Source organism: Diplotaxodon limnothrissa, linkage group LG10 (genome assembly GCF_057381915.1).
Source record: "Diplotaxodon limnothrissa isolate DT_005_m linkage group LG10, D_limnothrissa_male_GT1.1, whole genome shotgun sequence".
NCBI lineage: Eukaryota > Metazoa > Chordata > Actinopteri > Cichliformes > Cichlidae > Diplotaxodon > Diplotaxodon limnothrissa.
Window position 1 is genome coordinate 18,840,401 of NC_140605.1, and position 17,579 is coordinate 18,857,979.

Genomic DNA, 17,579 nt, shown 5'->3' on the forward strand with positions numbered 1-17,579 from the left:
AAATAATTACTTCCTCCACTATATGTTTTTGTTTCTATGAACATAAACCAGTAAAACAGATGATTTTAACATGACAGAGACAAATTTGGGGAAAGCATTCTCAGTCTCAAAGCAGTGAAGTCAAATCAAGTATCAAAGCCGCTAAAGTTCATATGATCCACCCCACCTCTAAACCTAAATGTACTGATTAAATCAATGAAAATAACAAAAGGCACCGGTAAACAGTATTTATTCTTAAATACATATACATAAAAACCCATTCATAAAAAGACACAAAGTAAATATCAAGTCTGATTGTGCTAAATTTGTCATATTATGGGAATAACTGGCTGTGGGGTATACATTACATTGCATAGCTAGTAGTGGCGTGTGAGGGAGGCGATGCAGAAAAGTGCATTTGATACCAAATATGGTGTTATTTCCAAGTTCATCAGGGTAGAATTAAAAAAGGAAACGAAAAATAGAAAAATACAAACACATACGCAGCTGGCAATCAGATGTATAAATCCTGACATACCTCGAGGATTCACACCTCAGCTGCTTTCCGGCTCATGTCCAGCACATCAACTAACCCTGATGAATAGTAGAAATAATTATACAAGGATGACTAACAACACCATAAGAAGACAAATATTCAGGAACACTTACATCAGCATGTCGTATATTCATAGCAGAGTAAGACATAGTTTTAACAATACATATAAACAAGAACCTTCACCAGTGACATCGACAAAATTATGAGATTATATCAAAAGTCTCAAATGTGATATTTTCCATAGTGACATACTGATCTGTGAGCAGCTATTTTCTTTGCATCATTTGTTTGGGAAAAACAAAATGAGTCAGAACACTGAAATCCCACACAACACTAGTGACAAGTAATATGAACATAATGTGGGAAGAGCAGGGGATTAAGTCATTGGATATGGATACAGTATTTGAATGTTCACAGCACCACACTTATTAGCAGTGTAACACACACGTTGAAAGTGGCTCTTGAGAGCTCTCCAGTCAGCAGTAGTAAATTGTGTTATAACACACAGTCCATTCTTTGTAAAAGAAATAACTCCTGAGATGAGTGTCTCGTTACAAATGTACCTCAATCAGTGTTAAATAAAGAAACAAACAAACAAAAAACCCTCAAAATGACAGAAAGTATTAGAAAAACACAGAGCAACAACACTGTGAGGATAGCAGTGACAGCAGTGAACATTGTGCTATCAGACGCAGCGATGAGCTGAAAACTAAAGTGTCAAAACTAGTAATATTTAAAAAACTAAAATAAAAAGGAGCAACAGAGATGCCAAATACATGCAGGAAAACACTCTTCGGTATATGGTAAACATGATGAGGAACAGTAGATATGGTGGAGGAATAAAAAAAAAGTTTAGCTGGTGATTAAACATTAAATTATATCAGTAGTTGTTTTCAATTCCTGGAGTTTGATAATAAGAGTTTTGCAAGGTTTAATTCACAGATAAAACACAAGTGGTGCCATCTTGTCTTTATGACTGCCCCAACAAATATCTTAAGACTAAACTGTAGGCTTAAAGGCACAGTTCACCCCAGATTTAACATGAATGTGCTCATACAGCAAAAGTTTTGCAGCCAAACACTTAGTTCACAGAAGTCCAGTATTTACCTTTTGTTTTCTATTATCTCCCACCAGTGGATGGAGTTTCTAACAACCTCAGCTGCACAGCATGTGTACATTAACCTATTTTATCCTCAGCATACTGCAGAAATGATGGGATAGTTTATCATTCATATTTTTTAAGGAAACATCAGAGCGTTCTTTGTGAGATGAAATATTCTTTCCTCTGATGCACATATCGTTAATATCTAGCCTCCTTTCCCGGAGGTACACCCGCGGCGCTAAAGCTCTCGACTTGTCCTGTGTGACGCTTTATCGTAAATGTTCACTGGGTGACTGGGACTGTCCTGAAGGGATGTATTTGCTTCAGGCACTTTAACACCACAAAGCCACTCAGCGAGCACAGCAGTATTACGCTACTTGCAGGACAAGTCTGAGTATTAAATAATTTTTTTTTTAAAATGTTGTTGTTTTGCTGTTGCAGTGATAAGTATATATTCTGTACTGTAGAGCGCACCCCCATTTACAGGCACACTTAATACCATACGTGATGACTCTTGAGTTTTGGTGTTATGAAAGCAATTTAATGCCATTTTTTAAATATATTTTTTAAGATATTCCAAAGAAAAACTTATAAAAGCTCCCATATATTTCCTACATGTCCATCTGTCTGTCCGTGCATTCATTGCTCAGACCTCTGAGCTGTTGCGGCAGTCTTGCATCCTCACCACCAACATGGGCTCTGTACTGACAGACCCTTTCACCACTTCCTGCACGCCCTCCCTCCATCCTTCCTTCCCATCCTTCTGTCTGGATCTGAGCACCAGCACGATGGAGACAATAATGAGGACAATTAGCAGGAGGCCGATCAGCGCCCCTACCACAGTTACCAGACCCTCCTCTTCGTCATCTGCATGCAGCTCCCTGGGTTCCAGGCCATCAGCAAAGAGTTCATTTGGCCCCACTGGCCTACGCTTGGTGCGATCCAGAGCTATGTGCATGATGTTAGTACCACGGTTCTTATCCACTCCAATATCTTCAGCGATTTCAGGAACTTTATTGGCAGCTGACCTCCTCCAGCGGTGGCCTTTTGAACTGGATGGGGTCAAGGCCACATCATTGCTTGTGGAAGTCACAGAGTGGTACTCTAAGCTGCGTTTTCCAATCCCTCTGTTAGCATTCTCCTTGGAGCGAACTGTGTAGATGGTGTGAATGTACCATTCACGACCTGCAGCAACCTAAGAAGCAGTAAAAATGATGGATATTTTTAGAATTATAGTCACCTTAATTTGATGCAAAAGACACAAAGACTAAAACCAGACACCTAATAAAATAGAAACTGTAATCCTTAATTGTTCAAACTTAACTAGTGCAATGAAAATCTGGTATCTATAGCCAATTTATAGTCAGTTTTCTACTGGCCCTAATTTAAGTAATTTCTTAAAGATTGAGATTTTTTACATCCCTCCAAGTAAAAGTATCACAAATGCATAATCAGGATTATGTTATTCTCCTCATATCCTGCAAAGTTGCAGGGCCTCACAACTTTGTCATTCAGGTTATTTCTGTAGCTTTTGATTCATACAAAAAATGAACTGTTGGCTTCAGGAAACATTAACATATAGGATACCTGAAACATGGCTGCAGAGTCCAGTCTAAAGCCATCAGACCCTGGTTGCCTGATGAGTGACATGGCCAATGGATCGTCCGCTGCCAATACAGCATTAAAACTGACATCGCCGAATGCCCGTGCCCGAGTCTCCGGCTGAGCCTTGTCCTGGTGGAGTATTTTAGATTGAAAATCAAAAAGGGATGGAAGATTGTTAAATGTTATTTTGCATAATGAAATGTTATCATTAGAAAACAAGAATACTCACAAGAATCTTGAATCTATACAGCAATGAAGGGGAGTCTGCCAGGCATCCAAATTCAAACTTGGTCGGGTTATATTTGGGTACATATCCATCGGCGCCTGTGCAGAGGAACACCTTCTCGATGCTACAGAAGAAAGAATTTCCCAGGTTCTGCACAGGGTCCACCATGACACGGCCGTATACTGTATCACCTGAGGAAAGACAAACGTAAAATCTAAATCGTACCTTTTTTTAAAATTGTATTGTCATTTTTGTCCAAAAAAGAAACCATAGATGCATAATCTGCTGCCACTGCTTTAAGAATTATTCTCAATCAAACCAAACCAAAACTCTAAATTAAATGCTTTTATTAAAAGCTCATACGATATTTTCTTTTAATAATATAAAGCAAATCATTTACTTGAAGCAACCCTATGTCTGCATGTAAGGTAAACATTTCCTTTACAAAACTGACAGAAGCAATGTGAAATATTTTAGACTAGTATAGTTCTACTAGTATAATTCTGTAAATCTTGGGACCTAATAGGCCTTACCCTCAGAAAAGGCAACATCACTCTCCTGTCCAAAACCCATGGATCCATCAGAAAGCCATAGGCTTCTTTTGGACAGCAAGAGCATCTGAGTGTTGAGACTGAATTCTACTGCAACTGGATCACTCACCTAAAAATGTATGCACATATTTAGAAAGTGATAGCGTCATAAAAGAAGACAGATTGCCAGTTACAGCTGGAGACAGAGAATGGAATAAATAAATGAATACAAATGAATAAATCCTTCCTACAACGAGGAAACATGCCACTCTTGAATCTTAATCTTAGCTGATGCTGACTTACTTGCTGGAATCTGATGTCCAGATCAAAGGTGACGGGTTCTCTGGGACTGCATACAGGTGGAACGGTGTATTCCATATTTTGGGATGTTGTACAGGGAATCAGCTTCACTGTGTAGGTACCAGAGTAGTCTCTCACCTATATGCAGCAGCGGGGAGATATATAAAAACATCAGTCTGCATCTGCCCTTGTAGCTGCTTTGAAACAGACTACATGTCTCAGATTACATCGTGGCATTTAAACGTTTCATGCAGTCTTACTGCAAAATCAGAGGTGAAGGTCCACTGCTGGACTGGTTGGTTGTAGGTGGGCTCACTTCTCACTAAGGTCAGATTAAATGTCAGGCCAGTGTGGTCCACACTCATCACCATGGATGACATTGAGACTGCAGGGTAATTTTGAGAGCAAATTTTATACTTTATACTAAAATAATGGTCCCAGAATACAATTCTGATACGATGACAACATTTCAGTCTCACCAGATCGTTTTATTCTCCCAGAAGAATGAGACCTCACAAACAGACCCCTAAAGTGAGCCTTGGTATGGAAGTTTACCACCAAACGTCCCTGCTCATTGATGCGCATGCTCATAGGATACAAAGCACCTTGAAAAACACACACACATAATATACACATTCTGAATTTTGCAAGAGCTGGTCTTGTTGATGTGGAGAGTATCCTGTGCAAGAACAAAAACACAAGCTATAATATTCTTTCTGTCTTGGTGACATACCGTGTAGCTCTGCCTGTGGGGGGCTGCCGATGCCATCCTTCCAGAGGATGGCCGTGTCATACACAAAGGTGAGGCGCAGCTCGGACTGTAAATCAAAGTGCTGCCAGCCACCAGCAGCCAGAGGGGAGTGGAACACATACGATACATAAAGAGGCACACGCAGGGTCACATAGGACTGCACCAGGTTCAGCACCTGTAAAGATGTTTCAATGAAGAACTGGTCATTTGATTTTTTTAAAATGAAACAAGCTTATTGAATTGAAGGGTGAAAAGACACTACAGAAATCCTCAACATTGATGAAAAGAGGTAAAATCTTTTCAGATTAAAGGGCGATTGTAGGTCGGTAAGCTATAATAAGTGCAGAGAAGATGTAACAGATGAACACACTGTTCTCCTCCACAAGGTGTTTAATGTTTGAACTCTTTCACTCCCACTCAGTGTTTCTACAGAGATGCAGAAAACTCCTGTGTTGTACACCAAGAACCACAGTGGGCATTGGTGTGGGATTGCATTGTTTTTTAAAGGTTTTCCAAACACTTCAAAGCTTATAATTCATGTTGATCATTGATGAAATAAAGATGTGAAGGATGTTTCCAAGTATTTAAAAGTGATTTAATTACATTTTGCTTTTTCTGCTGCTACAAGATACATGCAATGTCCAGTGTTCCCTGGTAACAACAAAACAAAATCACCACTAGGTGTCTCTGTTCACCAATTTTGTTTTAGCAATGTTGTCTGACTTCACAGCTTTTGAACTATTTTATGTTCCTTAAAAAAACACAAAATAGTTCAGTTTGACAGAAGCTGAAACTGTAGTCAATTATCATTGTTTGGCTTGAAGGGAAAATTACTCGATTTGCATAGTCAATAACAGAAGTGGATTCAGAGGGGAGATTAAACGATGCGAGAAACTACGAGAAGCAAAAAATGATTCCGTAACAAAAAAATTTTGTTCTGTCTTTTCTTTTTCTGATCAACTTTTGCTTGTCAGTTGAGGACAGATGATTTAAAATCCAGTCGTATTTCTAAAACAGCATTTACATGCAAAGCACTGAACCAGTGTTGAAAAAGGAAATCAAAAGCTGGCTGATTGAGAAACAAACTCGCTCTGTCCACAATTTCACTACAACGGCTTCCTAAAATTAGCCATTCTTTCCTTACTTTCTTGAAAAATCATTTTCTTGCACTTTTCTTGGGCATTCAAAGTTCCACTTTTTCAAATACACGCACTCCACAAAGAACAAAATAACCTAGCAGTTACACAGAAAAGCAAAGCTGTTATTGAAAAAAAGCAAGAATAAATCACAGCTCATGATTTTTTCACCCAAAACTCAGGCAAAAGTTTGATTTCTGAGTTCATTTTTTTTCTGTGCTCTTTGATATGAGCAGCTGCATGGTAGCACCTGTCTTTTTGTCTTTCCACAGTCCTTGAGGAACCTTACAAATGACATGGACTAGACACTAGTGGAAGGCTTGCATCATGTGCAGCTAATTGGTGTTTGCTGCATGCTATGACTAGGGACAAGTACATTCATGTTTCCATCTATAATTCCCTTTCTCTCTCTCTCTATCTCTCTCTCTCCCTCTCCATCGCTGTTTCTCACACACACACACACACACACACACACACACACACACACACACACACACACACACACACACACACACACACACTTAGCAGTCTGATCAACAGCAAGAAGCTCCCAGATAAAAAGCCAGTGGAACACTAACGAACAGCAGGACATGAGCAAGGGAGCAAGGGTCTGTCTCCACAATAACAGGAAGCAAGAGGATAGTCCTTATAACATCACAACATTTGCAACATCTGCTGCAATGATGCAACAACAGAAAACAGCAACAGAAAACAGATTGCCACATTGCCAAAATTGAATGCAGTGCTTGACTTGGTAGTGAGCCCAACAGAAAGCCAGTAAAAGTACCAAAAAAAGCTTTAGAAAAGCTTTCAGGTAACTAAGAATTGGGGATATTGGTGTAGATGCCCAGGACTCAGAGATTTCATGCGGATGTAAGCTTTAGTGCTCTGTGTTGAGAATAGTATTGAGTATTTATGAGTGACGGACTGGCAGGTTGGCAATTCTTTGTATAAGTGTGTGTGTTTTATGTGTGTGTGTGTTTACCTTCACACTAAAAGCTGTCAATCAAATGCTTGTGTATAAAACTGGCAAACACACACACACAAACAGCAAATGAGACATAAAATGCAGGCAAACAGCTCTGGTGCCATTGAGTCTGGGTGTCCTCCTCATTCACAAGGCTGCAAATAAACTGAACATACAGGCAAGCACGCATACAGGTGAGCACAAACACTCACAAAGGAGAACAGTCAAACAGATGTACACGCAAAGCCCAGATTGGAATTTATGCATTGTGGAGAAAGGTACACAAGCAAACAGACTCACCTGTCCATCAGTCCCTATGGTGCCTCCACAGTCAGTAAGCAGCTCAGACATGTGGTAGTAGCTGGTGAACTCCCAGAGACAGGCTTCCAGGTTGAGGTTCCTGTAGAAGCGCAGTGTGCTGTTCCCCCGCAGAGAGCTGCTGAACTGATATGGCGCAGGGTCCCCCATGCTCTCAGGGCTGCCCGTCGATGCAGTGATGAAGCCGTGAGCTGTGGTGACCTCGGTGTAGTCAAGCAAGTTAGAGCAGCGGTGGTTTCCGACCCGGGTTCCATCGGGACTGAGAGTCAGTTCAAAGTTCGTGAGGCGGCGAGTTGAGATCACTGGAAGCATTCCTGCCAGACAAGGACATTTTTGATTTTGAGCGTGCCCAACTACCTTTGATATTTGAACTGAGAGAAACGATTATTGAAAAAAAAAAAGTAATGCAGAGGAAAGAAAGAGTATATAGACAGTTAAAACTGATGGGGGGTGAGGGGTGGGCATAAAAAAGGAGAAGTAAAAAGATGAAGCAGAAGGAAACTGATTAAAAATCAAGAAAGGATTGTTAAGTAGCAGGTGTGCTGGAGGGTTTCTACAGGTTCGGTACAACCCGGCGAGATCTATATTCTGGCTGTCACGCTCCTGAGGAGCCCCAGACGTGAATATTACACACACTACATTACACCTCACTTCATCTGTGGTACGAGCTCTGCCTTCAGCTCCTACATACCATCTATGTGAGGCATGGTGACAGTCACTTTGATGAGGTTAGGGTGTTTTGGGTCGTCTGCTCCAGTGTAGCGTAGCTTGGCAGAGAAAGGCTCGGCACCAACAGTGCCCATCTTGCGTGGTTGACACATACCTTTTAATGACAGAAGAGCAGAGAAGAGATATTCTAAACACAGGAATAGACACAAGACAGTTACAAAACATTAGAGAAAGCAAGATATAGTAACTGGCAATGGCTTACAGCTAATTACATGTGATAAATCCTTATGTAGTTATTCTTTTTTTTTTTTTACACATTACAAATGCAATATCCTCTTAAATCCCTTTCTGTTCATAACCTGCCCGAACTACTACTGAGTCATATAGTGATTTCCATATTTCTAAGAATACCCTGTGACCACCCTGAGAGAGTGAGTCTGAACTTGTTCCATTTGGGATGTGTAGGTGGAATGAGTGCGGCATAAGTGATAGCATAGCAACAGCAAAAATTATTATTATTTTCTTTCCCATTTGAGAAACGAGTGAGAGCTCTGACCCATTCTCATTGCACATAGCTTGTAGCTGCATTGGATTATGATTCATTAGGGCTATTGTAACCAATGAAAATGGTCTGTGGGTGTGTGTGTGTGTGTGTGTGTGTGTGTGTGTGTGTGTGTCTGTATGCCACTTGATTAATCTTTTAAAATAGGACAAAGTTGCAAATTAAACAATGTGTAAAATTGGTTCAGATCTTACCAGCTACAATAAAATTCCACTACATCAATTACCCAATAAATTATTCTTTAAAACTACAACATATGTAGAGGACACGGATCGTTTTCTCAATTAGGCGCTTTTTGTTTTATAATTAAGTACAGCAATAAGACTTACTTAATTTGATCAAGTACCATTGTGATTACAACCTTTATTTTTTTAGTTTCCTTGCTGGCATTAATATTTTTACTTAAAGATCTGAATACTTGTCAAATAATTTAAATCATAATTGAGAGATAAAAATACTGAACTTCAGGCAGTTTAATCACCTTATATCAGTGCCGACCCAAGTCAGCGGATTGCTCAGCTGTGGATCCAGCTTGCAAATCTTATATGGGGATCCCTATTTAGACCGCCACAGCCTGCGTACAGTTGCTGCTTCCCACTTGCATGCAAGCCGCTTTGCAACCCACCTTTGTCTCCAGCTCATCATTTTCATCTGTGTTGTCAATGATGGTACTTAAAGAACATGTTTTTCTACCCATGTTGAGTACTCAAAGAGTTTTGTTAATAAAAGCCTCATTCAAACATTTATGTGGGTCAATGAGGCAAAGGAGTTTTAATATAGCACTCACATTTGCTCTGATGCATTAATTGGAGTGTGAGTACGAGTGCGGGGATGACTGGGGATTCAGCATCTTGTCCAAGTATTGAATACCAATCCTTTTTTATCAAACGTTGCCCCGACTGAACAAAGCTGTAATGTATAGTAGGTTGTTTTTGCGATTCTTGTAGAATAATTCTCCAAAAAACACCTGGAAACATCAGGCCCAGATAAGATTTAATTCATTTTTCAGTCCTCACCTTCCACCCGGCTGATTGTGACAACGGGGCTGCTGAGCTCTAAGCCCTCATCCCCGTTCGAATTAACAGCTCTAGCAGCACACTGGACCCTGGAGCCTGCTTGGAAGTAGACTGAATCCAATGTGATCATCTTGGAGGATGTAAAGAATGTGTCAAAGTCCACCTCCCTCATGGGACTGGTGACGCCATCAGGGCCAGCTGGGGCACTGATGAGCCAGCGGTAGCGGGTCAAGGTGTTGTTGATGTGCTCGCTGACACAGATAGAGCCCGTCCTGTCATAATCTGAGTATTTTGTATTGCAAGCCTGGAGGATGGATAAGGAATTTAGCAGGAGTGGGTGGGTAAGCAAGGACAGCAGAGAGATGGAGAAAGATACAGTACATGCCAGAGGAAAGAAGGAGACAGATAATACAAACGAGTAAGTGATGGTTGCCAAGGAAATCCAGATGTTTCAGTGGTTTATATTCTCACATTTGTGGTCTTGGAAATATTTTTTTTATATTTAGAAAGCTACAAATATTGGATCGAGGGTTAAACCTCAAATAGATTCTGTAGATTTCCTTTGTAAACCTGTTGACACTGAGCTTCCTGCCACAGCACTCGACACTTCAATTTCGACAAGACTTCTTCATTTTGCCTCTCCAGGGAACCTCCTACGCAGCTGACCACACTGCACGAAAATAAACACACACGTGCACTCTCTCTGTCTCTCTCTCGCACATGCAAACACATACACAGTTCTAGCCACATTCAGCAGTCACCTGAGGAGCAAATGACTTAACACATCACGACAATCCATTAAAGTTTCTCACTGAACACGTTTTCAAGAGTGGCAGAGATTCTCCTGTGTATGAGAGCATGGCGACTGTGGCCTACCAAGCTGTGTAATGTTTATTTTAAGAACAGAATAGCTGATTCCTGGTGGACAGTTTGATCCTGAGGAAAAAAAATGCTACTTTCGTTACTGGAGAAAACGTAATAAATGTAACTGTTTTCTATTAAGCTGATCTCTCCCAGGTGTTTCTAGAAGGCATGTTGTCGTAGAGTGAGCAAGACTATTCCTCCAGGGCCACTTGTGTCCCTAAATACTATTTAAGCGTGACTCACTGTGACACAGATGAGTGGATAGCCGGCTGGTGGGTGGAGGCTGTCTTGTGTCCTGGCGACATCATCGTAATGGAGCAACGACGCCACATGAGGAAGGGAGGGAAAGGTGACATCAGCCATGCTGTTGATCTCCTCGATGTAAACGATCACTTTAGTCACCTGGTTCAGAAAAAGAGCTTTAAGGAGTACTGACACAGAGGTGTTTCTGAGTAACGAGTTATCAGTGAATGTGTTTAAATTCTTGGACATTTCTCTCTTCAGACTTTGTTTCCCCTTTTATTTCTCTTTCTACTCCTTACTTCTCCTCACTTCTTCTGTCTTTTTTTTTTTAACATAATCTATTATTCATTGCAAAATGTTTTCATTGCCCTCTTGGTTGCAACTATAGTAAAGTGCTGCCGGTGTCTGGGCCAGGACACCCTTGTAAAAAAGATCCCTGATCTCACTGGGACTGACCTGGATAAATATGGGTCAAATCAGAAAAAAAAAAGCTTTTAATCTTTTACGTTTTCATTAAGCTTTAAATTCCTGAGCCGTCAGTTTGGATTTTGTGTGATCGCTCTGTGGCGGTTAAGCACGCGCACACTTCTGACCTGAGTTTCAGCCACCATGTTTTCATCAGGCTTCAGATGGAGCGTAAACGCTTCCCTCATTTCTCGGACTCCGTCAAAAAGCACCTGCACCTCCACCACATTTTGCTTATTCCCCTGCTTGAACTCAAGGACTGGGCACACACAAATATAGAAGAACACAATCATCAGGGAAACAGTTTAAAATGTACACGATATAGCACAAATAGATCGTTATTAGGGAAAGTGTACTGCACCGATCGATATCTTTTCCTGAGATAAAAGTAATCGACTTGCAAGGCCAGATTTCCACCTCTTTTTTGCCAAATTTACATTTTTACAGGAAATAAAAAGGCCTCGCAGATTAGCCCAATGCACATTTTATTGCTTCAGAAGAATATATCACTTAGCTAAAAAGCATTGCAGGTTTCTATTTGCATAGTGCCAAAGGTGGTCCATCTCCTTGCACGGTAAGTAATAGAGCTTTGCATTAGAAATGTGCTGCGGCGAGAAAATATTGTGCAATATGAGAAATTCACGGCTGTATGATTCAAAACTGCGGGGAAATTTTAACGGTGGGTAGGCAGGTATAATTTGAATTGACTGAATGTATTCTATAAATATTTCAAGCCTTGATTAAGCTTAGAAAAGTTCACTTTGGGCTAAAAGCTGAACAGATAGAACAAAAGACCTCATCCTGCTGACATGAAGACTGCTGAAATTTTATTAAAAATTACATAACCTCCCACTGGACTATAGCAGAAATCACCTTTCTCCATTTGAGATAAAATTATAAATTAATGACCCTTGCCCAAATAAAACCCTATGCCCACTTTCATTAATCTAACATTCCTATAGGGACCCTTGTTTCACCTCTCTGGCTGCCGCAAATGCATAATAGAAATCAATCAGGAGGATATGTGTAGGTCATTAAGTGCAAATTTGGTGTATCTCGTGATTACTAATGGTGCTGTAGAGGTTTGTATTTATTAGTGAGTTACTGAACGTTCTGCTTCACATGTTTCAACGCCACTAACGTGCTGAGAAAAGGGAATGAGGAGAGGAAGACAGCTTTTGGTCTTTAATAGCAGTTCAAAAAAAGAACTGTGCACTGCATTGAAGCTATTTTATGCATCTGGAGCTTTTAATCATATCACACCATAAGAGGATATATGTGGGATTTACCTTGAGATACAGGATAATAGTCTTCTCCTGAGACAGCTGACCCATCTTTAGTGTGAACGCGAACCACCGACACTTTTGATGTGTCACCCACTCGTACCACAGGGATCTTCACAGTGGCTACAGCGCTGGCTTCCTTTGGTTCATTAACACTGAACCTGGTGTCCAGAAAACGGATGATGGGTTCTAAGGTGGACAGAATTAAAATGTAAAGCAAACTCATTGAAATGTATGCAACAACTTTTACAACATCAGTTCCAAGTCGATCAGAAAACTGTGTAAAATGTGAATAAAATACAGAATGCAATAATTTGCAGTAATTCATGCTTTATTCAGAGTAGAACATAAAAAACATATCAGATGTTTCGACTGAGATATTTTACTATTACATGAAAAATATTGGCTTATTTTGAATTTGATGGCAACGTGTCTTCAAAAAGTTGAGACAGTGGTAAAAAAAAAAGGCTGGAAAAGTAAGTAGTGCTAAAAAAGAAACAGCTGGAGGAACATTTTGCAACAGGTCAGAAACACGATACGAGAGTTTCTCCAAAGAACAGGTGGGCAGAGGTTCTTCAATGTGCAATCCCCCCCCCAAATAATAGTAGAACAATTTCAGAATATTGTTCATCAACGTAAAATTGTGTAGATGTAAAATATATATCATCATCTACAGTGCATAATATCATCAAAAGATTCAGAGAATCTGGATGCAAGTAGTTTTCAGGCCTCCGAGTGGACGGCATTAAACACAGGCACGATTCTATCATGCAAATCACTGCATGGGCTCAGAAACACTTCCAGAAATCATCGTCTTTAAACACAGTTCATTGTGCCGTCCACAAATGATGGTTAAAGAACATTTAACCAGTTCAAAATGGATTTTAAATAAAAAATGTATTTAAAATGTGGTAAATCATTGAAAGTGGTAAACCTCGTCCTCTGGAAGAGGAGAAATACCATCCAGCTTGTGTCAGCACTCAATTCAAAATCCTGCATCTATTGCACCGGCAGCTTGCACATTTAGAAAGACATCAGTGCTGAAAGTTATATACATTTATTTATAAGTCTTAGAGGAACATAAGCTTCCATCTAGACAATGTCTTTTTCAGGGAATACGTTGCATATGTCTGCAGCTATTACTGTCTAACAGCATTTATAGTAGTATGGGTGTTGACCTGACCTGCCTGGAGTGCCAACCTTTCACCAACTAAAACATTAGGTGTATCATGAAATTAAAAATAGGAAGAGCTGCTGATCAGCTAGAAGCCTATATCAGATAAGAATGGGACAACATTCCTCTCCTTAAAATCCAGCAGCCGGTTTCCTCAGTTCCCAGATGTTTATTAGATGTCTATTAAAAGAAGTTTAAACATTTGATATGCTTTCCATGCTCAGTTGTGAATAAAATAGGGGTTTTGAGATTTGCAAATCACTGTGTTGTGTTTTTACATATATTCTACAATATTCTACAAAAATTTGATTGTAATTACTACATGGTCATCAAGAATGATGATGTATTGGTGTACTTATTTTCTCTGCGAGTTATATTCAAAGCCAGTGCTCTTCATCGGCTTCTATTTTTTAAAGCAGTTAATTTCTGACCTTTTTCAACCTCTGCCTTCTTTCTTCCACTTACTGTCTGCCGTATCCTTGATTTTCACAAGCGTCTCGTTTAGAGCTCCAACTGATGCGCCAAAATGTGAATTGCTCTTCGGGTTTCCTAAAACCAGCCGGAGCTCCTCTCCATCCTCATACAGCGTGTCATCAACCAGAGACAGAACACACGGCTTCTCCACCTCGCCTAAAATGTACAGCAAAACGTGTCACAAGATGTGACATGTCAAAGAAATTGAAATGGAAGAAAAAAGGCTTCTACTCTTCTTTTATCTGTAGAGGATATAAAATCTTATTTATACAATTATTCTTCCCTTTATTCAGTCCCTCAATGGTTTAAGGAAGCTGTTTGCATGCTGAGTATGTTTGAAAAAAAAAATTAAAGAGAACAAAAACAAGAAAAAAAGGGAACCGTTAAAGCAGTATTGGAGTATGTGGATTTCTTTCTTTTTACATTTCTGCGAAACTTGTTTATTCACCTGAAAAGGTGTCAGCTTTCAGAACGCAGGGAACAAAAGAATTTAAGGAAAGCATGCATGATGTAACAGTGCAGTTACTGAAGAACCTGGTAAGAAACTGATGACAGAGGCATCTGTGTTTGGCCGCTCATCAAAGTCTGAGGCGACCTGCGCAGAGGCCTGACGGGTGTAACAGCGGACAGAAGATTTATGTCTGATGTCACCACTGCGGTACACTGTTGCTGTGATCTGGCCGTCGCTCTCCTCTCCAGTGTACACCGACTCACGAAACTGGACCTTTGGCACTGTAGTCAAACAGGATAGTTCAGTCATTTCATAAGATTAACGCAGAGATAATTTCTCCCTTGCTGGAATTGGAATAAGCCGCAAATGAAAGACCAAATCAAATAACATAGCTGTCACATCAAGCTAACAGTGGTAATGATTGCAGTGGAACTATGAACACACAGTGACAAATTAATTATAACTTTGCGTTTACTAAAGCAGCCAAATTAAAATCTGAAGAAGTTTGACAAACTTTCTAAGGCTTATTTATATATTTCTATACACATATATTAACAAATATCATTATTTTTATTATATTATTATCAGTAATATAAAGAACAGAAAAAACAGGCTGGATAGTGATGCTCTAGCTCAATGCTAATATCATTTTCCTACAGTAATGTGTTCCCAGTGCATTTCCAACACTTTGACCGTGTGAGTTAATCACATTAAACATAAAGTTAAGATGCCTTTATGAATGTATTTATGAAAATTCTCAGCAATATAGAGTGACTCACAGTCAGACACTGAGTCATTTATGAAGACTGTAGCCTTTCCAGGTTCTCCCAGGATGCCATTCACTGGCATGCGTAAGACCAGCTCAAAGCTCTCAATCCCCTCCAGCTCTGGCTGTCCCAGGTCATCCAGGATGATTACCCTGAACGTCTGCGTGCTGACGCCTGGAGCAAAGTCAAGGTTGTGACTGATGCCCACATAGTCAATACCGGCTGTAAATAAAATATACAGACAAACAGAATGCAGGTAAATGACAAATAATGCTATTGGTCAATTCAATTATTCTTATCTGTCAGAAGCAATACTTTAACTGTATGGGAGCTCACCTTCTGCAGAAACGAGCTCTGCCTTGCGAGAGCTGACAGTAACGGCTGCAGATTTGGACAAATCCGTTCCCGTCCTCCACACTTTGATCTCCACGTACCCATCGCTCTCATCCACATGATACTCTACCTCCCCAAAGTAAAACACAGGAACTGGGGAGAAAAGACAATAAATAAATAAATGGCTGTAATTAATGGTTCTTGATTCCAGACTACAGCTTCATAATATCCGTTTAGTTTCAATGATTTCTGTCTTTAACCTCCTAGGACCTGGCGTCCACATATGTGGATATCACATTTTGGGTTATTTAGACTAAAATAAATTATTAAAAAAAAATTGCTCTACATGGGCCTGATATCCACTTACGAGGACATTATACTGCTACTGTTCTATCAAAATTTTAAACAAATATCCTCATATGTGGCTCTTATTGTTCTTAAAAACAAAAATAAGGTAAAGAAAAAATCTGGTAATTCTTTGTTTTTACATTCATTTGGCCCCAATATGCCCAAGTATCAAAGAGAAATTAAAAATGCATGCCGTGGAAGAGTTTGGATCTGAGGAGGTTAAATGTATTAGTTGACTCATTATTTTCTTTAAATATTAACACTCTGAGATATTCAGTATTTGGGGACTTTTAAGGTCAGCACACATTTTTTCTTCATACTTTAACTTGACAGCTGACGTAGCATATATGAGCTAAATCAGCAGTGGTACTAATCTATAGATCTGTATAGATCTCCAGCAGCCACTTGCAGCCTGGCATGATTCATTTGTATAGCCAGTAGCTGGACAGAACGGTCAAAAAGCGGCAGGCCATTAGTCTGAAGCTAAACTGCAGGGGAGTGTGACCTTTCAACATCTATCGGCCTTAAATCCACACATTTCTTTATTTTAATTGTTTCTCCTGACAGAGTAATTAAGTACTTTTAACAAATATGGATGCTGTTAACACTGAAACAAAGCCTGTGTGTGTATGTGTGAGTCTGTTTCCCTGACTGTAAAGTAGTGAGATGGAGAGACAAAGAGAATGCGGCCCCCCAGACTGCTCAAAGGCTTGTTTGAACTAGGATTGTTTCCTGAGGCAGCAAAGTGGAGGCAGTCCAGTGTGTATTTGACAGTTTCATCTCTCACAAGCCGCCCCCCACCCCTTTCCCTCGCACCCGCGTTGAGTCATAAAAAGTGACAGAATAAAAGTTCTTCTGTCTCCATTTTAAACTGGCCTGTTTCTTATATTCCGGCATATAATCCAAAAATAGCACGTGTGTTATTGTGTTTTCGTGTCTCGATCAAATACTTAACAAGCCAGAGATTTTTTTTTTATTCTGAATATTACTCTACTGATATATGAACTTTCATATTTTATTTATATACTTTAACTAGGCCACATAACAAAAGCTAAGTGGAGTACTTAACAAAGGGACCGAGAAAAAAAAAATCTGCAGTTGCATGTTGACTGCCAGCTTCACATAACAAGTGACAGCTCAGGGTAATAACATCCAGCGAGTATTGCACATCAAGTGCAGCCTGTGCCCTCTCTCGCCCCATCCAAAGACTTCTTTCCTCAATGCATCTGTCTTTCTCATTTACCTTTTCTTCCTACACACTCACTGTTATCTAACAGATGCATCACTGCAAACAGAATGTGTGTATTTGCACAAAGGCAGAGTAAAAGCAAAGTAACAGACTGCGTAGGTAGGAAAAACACATGGATAAAAACGTCTGACCGTAAACACTGATAAACAAGGGGCTTGTAAGAGTGTGGACGTGTAGCTTATCTTTAAACACTAAATGCAAGCAATCTGGC

The 17,579-nt window shown here is 39.9% G+C and overlaps 1 protein-coding gene across 1 annotated transcript in view; it reads right to left on the minus strand.

The window, feature by feature from the left end:
• Positions 1–2,283: 2,283 nt before the first annotated feature.
• The window catches only part of frem2a (FRAS1 related extracellular matrix 2a), a 69,233-nt gene continuing 53,937 nt past the window's right edge, over positions 2,284–17,579 (minus strand). The window contains exons 7-24 of the mRNA XM_085363817.1: positions 15,775–15,924; positions 15,451–15,660; positions 14,755–14,952; positions 14,212–14,376; positions 12,579–12,761; positions 11,418–11,548; positions 10,825–10,983; positions 9,718–10,021; positions 8,162–8,293; positions 7,453–7,784; positions 5,032–5,224; positions 4,778–4,903; positions 4,559–4,683; positions 4,302–4,436; positions 4,002–4,128; positions 3,472–3,659; positions 3,225–3,371; positions 2,284–2,832 (exon numbers count right to left, since the gene is read on the minus strand). Coding sequence (XP_085219943.1) covers positions 2,284–2,832; positions 3,225–3,371; positions 3,472–3,659; positions 4,002–4,128; positions 4,302–4,436; positions 4,559–4,683; positions 4,778–4,903; positions 5,032–5,224; positions 7,453–7,784; positions 8,162–8,293; positions 9,718–10,021; positions 10,825–10,983; positions 11,418–11,548; positions 12,579–12,761; positions 14,212–14,376; positions 14,755–14,952; positions 15,451–15,660; positions 15,775–15,924 — 3,554 coding nt within the window. The remainder of the gene's footprint in view (positions 2,833–3,224; positions 3,372–3,471; positions 3,660–4,001; positions 4,129–4,301; positions 4,437–4,558; positions 4,684–4,777; positions 4,904–5,031; positions 5,225–7,452; positions 7,785–8,161; positions 8,294–9,717; positions 10,022–10,824; positions 10,984–11,417; positions 11,549–12,578; positions 12,762–14,211; positions 14,377–14,754; positions 14,953–15,450; positions 15,661–15,774; positions 15,925–17,579) is intronic.